The following is a 12,761-nucleotide window of genomic DNA, read 5'->3' as shown; positions in this document are numbered from 1 at the left end:
CGTTTAAGGAGATATTAGGCTAATATAATAATTTTCAAAGAATAACGAAGTCTTTCTACATTAATATTAGTTACTGAATTATAACCTATTAGGTGTTTTTAGTCTTGCTATAAAGATATACGAGTGGTTTTAATGTCTAATAATTAACAATACTATTGAATTACGTTCAATACATCACGTTGGTGGTTATTATATTATTGTTCATTAGAATAACTAAGATACAAAATGTTACAATTGGTTGACATCTGAGCAAATCCTACGTTGATTTTTGGTTGTATGTATAGGGTGCGCTACGCGTTTTGTTAACATAAACAAATGATATTTTGTGTTTTAATTTTCCTCAGTTGTGAGGAATCTGAAACACAGCTACCATTTTTGTCTTTTATTTCTCAGGTATTTCCAGTAACAGCTGCTCCTTCTGCCATAACAATCTCTCTGTCAGTTTTGTGGCACATTTGACGAAGTTTTTACCCAAAGGTGTAATTCCTATTTTCCTGCTTAACGACAGATGCAGTAAGTTCTGACGTTTGATTGATTGATTGATGTATCTGTAACTATTGATTTAGGCTGTCATAGTCTTATCTTAAGTTGTAAATCCGTGGAGTATCAACCTTGTATCATTTCATCTACATTGTTGAACCTATTCAATTATATAATGTTTGTATGTAACTGAATACAAAATTACAAACTTTATTTTACTATTAAAAAACCTGCTCTAAATAAAAGGAAAATCATAAGGTAAATCTATCGAATTTATTATACAAATTGTTACACTCATTAAAGCCTAGTAAGTCAATTATGTAATTAAAATTTGTGCAAAAATGTAAATATATAAGAATCACATTTTTAACTTCTGACATTATATTACAATTTACTATATTATATTATATTATATTATATTATATTATATTATATTATATTATATTATATTATATTATAAATTCTCCCAACTCAATCCAGCGGTTTTTCTATTAACACAATAAATGTATCACTAGTTTGTCCCGTAAGTAACACTATTTTATAATGTTTGAAATAATAAATCAACAAGGAATTAATGTGCTGTGCATGTGTGTGTTTTCTACTGTGTCCACCGAGGGGAATCTCCAGAGAGGGACTGTGCTATGCGTAACGCTACTTCATGACGTTGTATACATTATATATATATATATATATATATATATATATATACAATAATTGAAAGTACTTTGAGTAACAGTATTTTATCCAACTGAAGATAAAAATACGACGATTTAGTGTACTATGAGTCTTATAATCCTCAACACGCTAAATGTACGGCGCTTTAGTGTACCGTGATTAATGCTGTATTAAGTTGCTCAGCGTGATTAAGTTGCTCAGCATGATAAATGCACACGCGTTATATTAAAACACGGTAAATCCCGATAGTCGCGACCGTGTACTCAACCTTATTAGTTGCTTTATATGACAGGATTTGGTCAAGTATGTTGTTGAATGTGGGACTACAATGCTGTCATACAGATCAAAGATGTATCCAGATACTTTTTAATCAATTCTATGACTGTTCATTACAGACACGGTATGGATCATGAACTGTAAGTATAGTTTTCATCGTGAAAAGTCAAACCTTTCTACAAAGTCTTCACTTTGTTTCATCTTTTTATTTTATCTACTGCTGCACGTGCATATTTATATTAAATCTGATTTTGGCCCTAAAAATTATTCTTGTGGCTTTAAATACAGTTTTACTATACTTTTATCATATAAAATATAGCTTATTACTCTGTAGGAAAAGACGATTTATTTTTGTATGGTATTTAACTATGATACAAGTCCTTTCCAGCTAAATTATCAGCTAATATATGATTCATTATTCTAGCTTTTTATTAATGAAGTGTTCATCTTCATTTAGTTTACTGAATTCTGTTTCTTTTCTTCCATCTGTAACAAAACACTCTTAGTCAAAATGATGGGTCCAAGAGTCTCCTGTTGTTGAGGGGATTAAGTCAGTGTGTGCTTGGTAAAACTTGAACTTTGAAATAACACCCAATATTTTGTAAATGCTAAATATTTTGAAGTGTGGTCAGACACTTGATTCATTAAACAAGCTTATATTCAAAATATGAAATGCTCATTCAGCTGATCAAGGATTAAGTTCATTAATGGAGCAGTTACACAGGACGTTAACAGGAATAGTTTTGCAGTCCGTCTTCGGACGAGATTGTTTCTGCTTGTAATAACACCTGATAAACACCCTGAACCTTGTAATAACACCTGATAAACACCCTGAACCTTGTAATAACACCTGATAAACACCCAGAACCTTGTAATAACACCTGATAAACACCATGAACCTTGTAATAACACCTGATAAACACCCTGAACCTTGTAATAACACCTGATAAACACCATGAATCTTGTAATAACACCTGATAAACACCCTGAACCTTGTAATAACACCTGATAAACACCCTGAACCTTGTAATAACACCTGATAAACACCATGAACCTTGTAATAACACCTGATAAACACCCTGAACCTTGTAATAACACCTGATAAACACCCTGAACCTTGTAATAACACCTGATAAACACCCTGAACCTTGTAATAACACCTGATAAACACCATGAACCTTGTAATAACACCTGATATTTTTTAAATGCTAAATGTTTTGAAGTGTTGTTAGACACTTTGTTCATTGAACAAACTTATACTTAATATATCTAGCTGAGCAAGCTTCAAGTTCAATAATGGAAGAGATATACATGACGTCGAAAGGAGTAGTTTTGCAGTCCATTACATTTCAGTCATCTGACGAGACCGATTCCACAGTTACTAGACTACAAGACGTTATCCTGACGATGTCCAAACGAACACAAAACATCTACATCTTCTGTGTTTGTGTCCTCCATCCCGGGCTCGTGCCATTAGTAAGTTGTTTTCACTTTCTCTGTATATATTTTGTTGTCCATTCAGCTAACATGTTCTTGAGGTGCAGTTTTAGCTGAAAAAATAACGACGCAAATGAACATTGCTTCATTTTAGCTAAATGAGAACTGATTACCATACTGTATAACATAATCTAGTTCCAGGATGGCTCAGCGCTATTCTTCGATGGTTATAAAGGTTAGATAGCCAAAGTGAGCAAATTAATGATAGCCTATTTTGTAGATTTGCACATCTATTTATTCGAAACAAAATCTTTAACGCAATAAGACTAAATTATGTTTTAGTGTTATTATACTAGTACAACCAGATCGCAACATATTTTTATAGTGAGATAGTTAAACGAGTGTAGAGCCAAAGGACAGCTCACGTCGAAGATTAAAGCCTTTAAATGTTTCACAGAGAAAATAACTTGAAGAGAGCTTTGAGTAAGGCTAGAGTCTCTCAAACTGAATTCCAGCTCATTCTGCAGTATGGTAAGATGTAGATTATGGTTACAAAAGAGAATCATCCAATCCAAAGTAATAATTAATTAGAAATTGGACATATCGTTAACAAAATAATAAATATTTTTTTAAATGTAGATAATTTACAAGTATTTGTGGGTGAGGTTAACCTCTCTGGTAACTAAACTATCCAATATCCAATAAATTTCAATGAAGATTTTCGTGTATTTGGTGGACAAGAAGCTTTATTGGTGTTTGTGGGTGAACTAGATTCCTGGACCAAATACTTTATAAACATAAAAGAATAAAGCAGAGTTTTTCAGCTACTAAGGTGGACAAAGTTTACTAGAATTCGTGGATGAAATGTCATAATTAGGCTGAAAGGATACTTTACAAATATTAACTTATAAAACGGATAATTTTTGCCGTTTTAAGGAAAAGGTATTCTTCAAGTTATTGTGAGAAACATTTATTCTTTCCATAACTACGTTGGCAATATATTCTACAAATATTAATATGTTGGGCGAACATTTGTTCCCTATTTTAGGTTTGTTAAATCATAAAATTTATTTATGTGTGAGAAGTATTCGTGTCCTAACTAAGCTGAGAGAGTTTCCTATAAATATGAATGAGTAAGTTGTGATGTTTGTCCATTTTTACTGATCGACAGAATATTAGTAGGTGAGGTGGATTTGTTCTTATCAAATAAAGTGCTTGCAGTGATTAAAATTGGAAATTTTCAGATCAAGCATTAAAGATAAATGTTTGAAAATTAGAAACCTTAAGTCAATTATTGAAAACGAGAAAATCCTCTGCATTATGTGTTAATAAAAACCAAGTGTTGTAAAATAAGAAAAATCTTCAAATTAAGATCAGATGAAGAATAAGAAAATGAGTATATCAGCCGTTTAAATGTATGTAAATCAACAGATTAATTATTGGGAAGTAAAAATCTAACTTTAATTAAAAACCTAATAAAAGCAAGCATGAACATTTTTTACAGTAAAAATATTATTTATAAATATCGAGAATTGTGAACTTTGTTTATTATAAAACTTGATATTATTTTAAATATCCAGTTGGGAAATGGATGTTTACTATCTCTTCCAGATTGACAAGATATTCTACAAGTTTCCATGGGTCAAATGGGTGTTGTTATCAGCAGGAAAGACTCGTTTTTCTATGTTCGACCCTGCGTTGTTTCGGAAATATCCAGTGTCAGCCTGCAAAATCGCTATGATATATTATGAGTCTTCAGCAAATACATATTGTACCAGTGTAAGTTCCTAAAGATTCTGGTAGATGTCGTTACTGTTATTATCTAGCATTAAGAAAAAATCCGTCGAGAGTGGTTAGATTTAAAACATTCATGTTTACCAACTCAATAGACGACTTTAAACAATAAATCACTTTCTAAACAACCTAAGTTACTTATCCAGCAGTAACTAATAATTTATATGTGTAAACCTTTTGCAACAAGTCGGATAAAATATTAATACAATCATTAACTAGAAAAAAAGTGTCTATTTTACGCAAAATACTAACAGACCAAGAGTGAGCTTGAAGTGGTCTAGTGAGACTATAATATTGATTAAAATGAAATAAGAACCCTATAACTCGAGTGCTTTCCAAATGTGGAGTTTTATTCTTCAGGAGATGACTGTTTGCCTCTGAAGAAGAAAGGTCTACCGTTCGAAAGCACATGGATTATAGGGTTCTTATTTCATTTCTATCAAGATTTCTTGAACCTATGTGTTTTTCTAACATCATGAATATTATATTAATTATTTAAACAGTTGTGATCTCATTTAAAAGTATTGCGTTTTTGTAAATACACGTTAATGTTTTTTTAAAAACTTATCCTTTTGACACGATATTTTTACTTGAATATTAATATTAATATTAAATATTAAATATTTTTATATTAATATTAATATAAAATTAATATTACTTGTATTATATATGGATCATATTTTCAAGGAAATTTGCTAACAGCAATTACTTTAGAAAAATGAATAATTTTAAATTAAATATTACAACAATATAAAAGACTTATATTATTATATAAATGTTTGTTTGAAATAAAGCCCAAAACCACACGATGGGCGATCAGCGCTCTGCCCACCACTGTTATTGAAACTTGGTTTCTAGTACTTTGAATTCACTGGCATACCGCTTTGTCACTATGGACATTCTTACGTTTCAAGAAACGCTGTTAATAATCAATATACATCAATTAAAATTAATGTTGAAAATATTTAAAACTACTTAATAATTACTACATTAATGTGTGAATTTAATAACATTTTTACATCTTTATACAACGTACTAAATCAAATATTCTATATTCAAGATCACAAGACTTAATTTATTCGTAATGAACATTACACTTCTAAAAGATCAGGCCGGTTATCAGTAACCTCTTCTGCGGCACAAATACGAGTTTGAACTTGTTGTGACTTGTTGGTTAATTGTCGAGCTATATATCGAATGGTCCAAGGTTTAACGCTTGCTATCGCTGAACACAGTTTTCATTTCCAGTTTTGGGTGCGTGTTAAAAATAATAGCCAATCCTGTGATTTTGTTCAAAAAATTGTTAAAATATTTATGCCGGAATATCCTACTTGCTGCTGCTTTCCCCCTGACCAGGAGCTTAACATTCAGGTAGAAAACCTCTAATTCTACATACTTGTCTCTTTACTAATTACAAAGTCTTCAGTGGCTCAGCAATAAGTTTGGGAGCTTATATAACGTTCAAAATTGGGATTCTTTTTAGCATAGCTGCAGTTTTGGATTAATTAATCCTAGGATATGTGTAGAATGGAAAATTTATCTTTTCTTTTCTTAGAACAGGCCCGGCATGGCCAAGTGTATTAAGGCGTTCGACTCGTAATCGGAGGGTCGCGGGTTTGCATCCCGGTCGCACCAAACATGCTCGCCATTTCAACCGTGGGGGCGTTATAATGTTACGATCAATCCCACTATTCGTTGATAAAAGAGTAACCTAATGAAAATCAGTAATGTAATCATTAAATGTATCTAACTTTCTTACAGACAGAACAGCCGCAGTCAAAGTTAACAACACGTTATCCAAAACTTTTAATATCTCTGCTGACGTTCCACAAGAGTCCGTCCTGTTTCATTTGTTATATATCCTTTTTGTCAGTAACATACCCTTCCCGAGCCTGCCTTACACATTTTTCTTACAGTTCGCAGATGATGTTGCTGTTTGGAGCATCTCGTGGAACCCCGTTATAGCTGCCTCTAGAATTACAAATTCTTTAGATACCATAATCAGAGGGTGTAACGAGTGGAGAGTAACTCTATATCCACTTAAAACAACAACAATTTTATAAAAATATGCCCTTCAGCCAAGTTTCTTGGTACAACCTAAGACAGCCGCCTCACATGGACCGAACACTTCAGAACCATAAAAAAAATCCATCAGGAAAAAAAAAGTTCACCTAAATGTCATTGCAGAAAAGAATACAAGATGCAAATCCCAAACACTTATCAAATTTTACTCAGCGTGTACTCGGCCTCTAATAAAACATGGAATATCAATTACCTTCAACTGTTCAAATAGATTTAAAACTAAGATCCAGACACAACAAAATAGAGCCTTAAGGCTAATATGAAGACTTCTCAAATTCACTCCAATAAATTATCTACATAGAATATGAAACACTGAAGCAACTACTACAAAAAGGCAGAGTAAAGAAACTCCCTGATTGCTGTGCTCCACACATTAACAAGTGTACCATATTAAAGATTACCTTATAATGCATACCTAGCCATGAAAGTACACTAAACATTCATAAGAGTTATTACTAATGTATTAATATGTGTTTTTATTTGCAGCTCTGGGCTCAGGACAAGTACAATATTCGGCGCATGGCATGTGAAAATTGGTTTTTTCAGGGTTCACCCGTTTTCTCCCACATCTAATTCACTGGCTCATTTGGATTGTACGATCCCAGCCACAGCATTGGATTTATAGATACCAGCCACCAGGTGGTCCCATTAAAGTCCCCTTTGGTTTAATGGTTTGTCTGAACACTTCCAACTTCTTCTATTCTTCTAACTACCTTATCTACGGCTCTAGCCTCGACCGTCGCCTTGGTAGCTCCGTCCGGACGTTTGACGATTCCTGTGACAGATACTCACCAGATCCTCCGATTAGCAAACACTAAAAAACATAGAGATTCTAAGCATTAAATCTCTCAAAATCGCTATAACACATCCGCGTGCGGGTCGAAGTGGGATAATTCTATTCCTGAACACCCCAGTTTGGGAAATTGAAAAATCTCTCCTTAAAATTTAATGCCTGCCATGGTTTTGTTGTTATTATTATTGTTGTACGAAAACACAAAACAAATCAGTTACTACTTTATAGGACTTTGGAAGTTATTCTTTACTGTTGCTCTCCAGTATGTCGGCGGACTCATACTGCTAGAAACCGGGTTTTGACACTAGTGGTGGGCAGAGCACAGCCAGTCAGCCCACTACGCAGCTTTGTGCTTAACTTTAACAAACAAACAAACAAACCTCTTATCTATTCTTCGTAAGCACTGACTTTCCACAATTTAAATATTATTTTAACTAGAAACTTGTCAATTTTCACCGACCAGAATCATTTCCAAGTTTACTTTCTTGCTTATTTGAAATAACCGATACCATTCTGTAGTTAAGTATGATAAATAAAAATTAATCTACTACCAGTACGTATAACATTTGTTTATATCACATAATGTTGAAAAGATCTGATGTTATAGTACATTCACAGTGGCCAATATCCACTAACTAGCCTACCATTTAGATACTTTTTAAAAGTTCATCTGATTACTTCAGATTAATTTCTATTCTTCAATCATAAACATGAACTAATACACTCACTCTCACTATTTTATCCATTTCGTTGTTAAAATTATCTTGTTCTTTAGCAATGCTCACTTGTCTGGAAAAAAAGATTGAAAACACAGATAATGTTCATTTTAAAGGTTATATAACTTTCAGTCTTCTTTGATATAAACTTCTGTATATATCATTGTATATATTCTATACAAATATATAGTTATATATATATATAAACTAGTTATGATAGTTGTGGAAATAGCAATAATGTATGATTTTTAGCAAATTCCTAATTTGACGAACACACAACACTTTATGTAGAGATACTTCATCATGTCAGTGTGTTACACATTATATACATATCCTGTTTTGTTGGTTTAATTTTTCATTCTGTACAATTCACGAACAAATACTTGATACATAAGTTCGAACTCTACTTGAAATTATACTAGAGAAACTGTAGAAAAACTGAAACCAACTTCATAATCGATGGACCCGATATTGAGTATAATAACTGTAGCCAACGGATAAAAATAGGAAAATGGATTACCAAACGTTGGAAACTTCTTCCTGGGAAACCGAACGACTTCTTCCGTTTCACAAAACGCCTTCATTTTACTGGACGAGAAGTAACTGTAGCATCAGCTGATGTAAGTTTCAAGTTGTATATTATACACCTTGGAATTCATTTTTCCAATTTGATTATTGAATTATTTTTCTGTAAAATGTACAATTAATTTTAATATAAACAATTAGCAGCTGTGTTCTTTTTTAGTCATTATTAATCACGAGGTTTCAAAGTACATACCCTGAGAGTTTAAACTGTTAAATATATTCAACAAGTTTTCTGTGTTTATTTTGCTTTCAACAGCTAAGACTAAACCAATTATAAATAAAGCTCAAACCACCGACTGTCTGAACCCATCTTTTCACAGTATGCCGAAATTACGTACCACATCCTAGAGAGCGGCCCGGCATAGCCAGGTCGTTAAGGCACTCGACTCGTAATCTGAGAGTCACGGGTTCGAATCACCGTCACACCAAACATGCTCGTCCTTTCATTCGTGGTAGCGTTATAATGGATGGTCAATCCGACTATTCGTAGGTAAAAGAGTAGCCCAAGAGTTGGCAGTGGGTGGTGATGACTAGTTGCCTTCCTTGTAGTTTTATACTGCTAAATTAGAGACAGGCAGCGCAGATAGCCCTCGTGTAGCTTTATACGAAATTCAAGAACAAACAAACAAACAACCCTAGAGAGCAAGAACCCACGTGCAAAACAGTAAAGTGTCATTCATACACGTTCTTGATCCAAGAACACAACATTGGACAAAGCAGCTTATGTGTTATGCAACACTAACAAAAGATAATTCCAAGGATAATAAAATTGAAATTAGAATGTATGAAAACATTTATTATACGATTCAAAGTTGCACTGGGCCAATAATCACTACAGGTTCTGAGCTTCGCAGATCCATTTACACAGAAAGTGTTACAGTACTAATGCTCATCTATTTGATGTCTGTCAAATTTCGCAGTACATGTGTATGTATGTATGTATGGTGTTATTTGGTCACTTACTTATGACATTTACCACCCTCTTGATTTAAAGTTGTCTGGTTTCGAATGTAGTTTTAAATTTACCTCAGTTTAGACAAACAGAAGAGCACACATGCAGTAGGCGTAACTATGTATTGACCTGCAAAAGTATACAGTTTCAGCTACCGTATAAGTAAGTATACATATTAATATTTACTCATAAATGTTTAAATTTTGGTTATATTTCTTAAAACATAGAAAGTAAAGAGAAGTGCGTTGAAAAACATTGATTTCGAGTACGTACCCGTGTTACGAAATTCTGCACTGATGCGTACGTACTATCACCAAACCTTGTCTACAGTAAGTCTACAGATTTACAACGCTAAAATCAGGGGTTCGATAGCCCCTCGGTGGACTCAGCAGATAGCCCGCTGTCTATCTGATATAAGAAAACACGCACATTGTCTAGACTTGCGGATGGGGTGTGTAGAGATAATACTTTTTGTAGGCTTCAAACATTAACTTTTGAAAAATAAAAAAATCAAATGAAAGTATTAGTACCCTCAAAACCTCTGTAATTTAGTCGAGTCTCTGAGTAAAATATATATATGGATTGAAAGAAATCCCATTCCTATTCAGAGAAATGACTTATTGATCACACATCTAGAGTTTGGGCAAAAGTCTTTCTTTCGCCTTCAAATCACTTATAAACAACTCCCAGAATTACGTAGAGGGGAAAATTCTCTTGGTTATAAACTTGAGCTACTTAGTAGTAGGTGGTGTGTGTTTTTCTTATAGCAAAGCCACATCGGTCTATCTGCTCAGCCTACCGAGGGGAATCGAACCGCTGATTTTAGCGTTGTAAATCCGGAGACATACCGCTGTACTAGCGGGGGACGGTAGAAGGTGGTACTAGTTAAAAGTTTCATATGATGGAAGTAGTAGATTTGTTAAATATATTGATATATCAGCAAATCATGAGGTGGGAGGTTTTTATTTTGTATTAAGCATGTATATATTTTAAATTTGAGTTTCTAATTCGTTAGATACTTGTGCATGTTGTATGTGGGTCGTAATAAAATAGAAACTGAGCAATGAGACAACTGGATGTTATGTGACACACAAAACCAATACTAAGCATTTTTTCTTTACATTTCCTTTCAAATTAAAAAAAATTAAAACATATATTATTTTAAACTTAAATTATAAACTACTTTTTGATGCCAATCTCGTTAACGTAGGTAGTAAAAGTGTTATTTAATAAAAATTTTGAAAATAACGTTCTAAAAAAACGTGCACTTTATTCTCCAGGAGGGAGCAGGAAGGAAAAAGTTTAAATAACAATCAGAAAAACAACTATTTAGTTGATGTTGATATTAAGTATTCTGTTCTTTTAAGTTCTTACGTATAAACATTAGAATGTATTGTTTCGTCATTTGGATACCCTCATTATTAAATACATTTTTTTTTATCTTAAAACTAATTATATCTAACAAGGTTCGGTCACCTTAAGAGACTTAGGTTAATCATAAATACATTTATTAAGCTAACAGTGCAAAACAGTCTCTACAATAAAAGTCTAATAATTAAAATAGGAAATGATAAAATCAAATATATTAATCATTCTAACAAATAATAAATTAAATATTTAACAAACAGTGTGTGTTTTGTTACAGTAAAGCCACACTGGGCTATTGCCTTATTCCACCGTGGAGAATCGAATCCACTGATTTTAACGTTATAAAGCCGTAGACTCACCGCTGTACTAACGCAGATAGTAATTTAAATATAAGTATTCTAACAAACAGTAAATTAAATATAGACATTCCAACGAATTGTGAATTAAATATATTAAATATTCTAACAAAGAGTAAGTTCTAAACAATAGTGTTGATGAAAGTAACAATAAAGATTTAGAATATATATATTACAATATGGCTTTTAAAATTCGGAATTTTAAAGTAACCTCCATAATTAGAATGGTTTGAAGCCTCAGGACCTAAGTTCCAAAACTACGAAGATCGCCCGAAGTTTGGATACTTTCCTCCCGATTGTATTTCATTAATTTAGTCCATGGATTAGGGAGTTATCAGATCTCTTAAGGTTGGATATCAAAAAGATTTCGTCTTGTTAGTTACTGTTCTACTGGTGGATGGACAGAGGAATTTTAAAAAAGCAGTTCACTATCAAAGATGAAATATAGTATCTGGCTGATAGATGGAGGAATGTGATTCGGTCCACACTTGAAAATGCATGGAACAAACTGTGTCTATCAACAATATTTGAAAACGAAAATAACTCATCTCATCAAGAGTTTTTCATAGCAACTTAGAGCCAGAAAGGGCAGCAGAACTAAACTATGCTAATAGTATGATAAGTGATTTTGCAAAGGATTCAAGTGAAACTGGTATGTAGCCAGTCTTAAGCAAGGCTTAACTGTAATCAATATGCACCATTTTCTGACGCAGTAAGAGATCTTGAAATAATGGATTCAGTGATAAACCCAGAAATCTGAGAGTTAAGACAGTGAAGAGTAAGAGTTTGAAGATGTGAAAACTCCATTGGAGGAAGGATTTCAATACAGTGCTTACTTTATTAAATTTCTTTGTAATATCTTATGATCAGAAATTTAATAAAGTGAGCACTGGTGTTGGTTTATAGAGTGGCAGAGGTTGATGCGACAGGCACATTATCCATTCTTTCATCTACTTCTGCCACTCCAAACCTACACTAGGTTCGATCTCTTCTTTATCCTCTTCACTTTCTATAATAAGTGATTCTCAAGTGGTTTATTTACCATTTTTTATACTGGATGAGCTGCATAAGTAGCCTAACTTCTGTTTCAGCAATGTCTATGGCCCATACTCCAATACAGTTGTACCTCTTCATATGCCCCATCAATGTGCAGTTAAGAAGCAGGAACAAAGAATTTTGTTATACAAGATCAAAAATATTTTTTTTTGCTTTTGTATTTTTTTATGCATTTTAGTTGTATTATACTA

General features: G+C 32.9%; 1 protein-coding gene and 1 long non-coding RNA gene across 2 annotated transcripts in view; one reads left to right on the top strand and one right to left on the bottom strand.

Annotated features, from left to right (window-relative positions):
* Positions 1 to 12,761, top strand: part of LOC143257678 (putative glutamate receptor) — a 34,929-nt gene that overhangs the window by 4,454 nt on the left and 17,714 nt on the right. Inside the window, exons 2-4 of the mRNA XM_076516720.1 lie at positions 394 to 513; positions 2,705 to 2,907; positions 8,676 to 8,873. Coding sequence (XP_076372835.1) covers positions 394 to 513; positions 2,705 to 2,907; positions 8,676 to 8,873 — 521 coding nt within the window. The remainder of the gene's footprint in view (positions 1 to 393; positions 514 to 2,704; positions 2,908 to 8,675; positions 8,874 to 12,761) is intronic.
* LOC143255730 (uncharacterized) overlaps positions 1 to 12,761 on the bottom strand; it is a 44,494-nt gene that overhangs the window by 30,699 nt on the left and 1,034 nt on the right. The gene's annotated exons all lie outside the window — the stretch shown is intronic.

Source organism: Tachypleus tridentatus, chromosome 7 (assembly GCF_004210375.1).
Source record: "Tachypleus tridentatus isolate NWPU-2018 chromosome 7, ASM421037v1, whole genome shotgun sequence".
NCBI lineage: Eukaryota > Metazoa > Arthropoda > Merostomata > Xiphosura > Limulidae > Tachypleus > Tachypleus tridentatus.
Note: the sequence above shows the minus strand (reverse complement) of the source record. Positions and strands in the feature narration are given on the sequence as shown.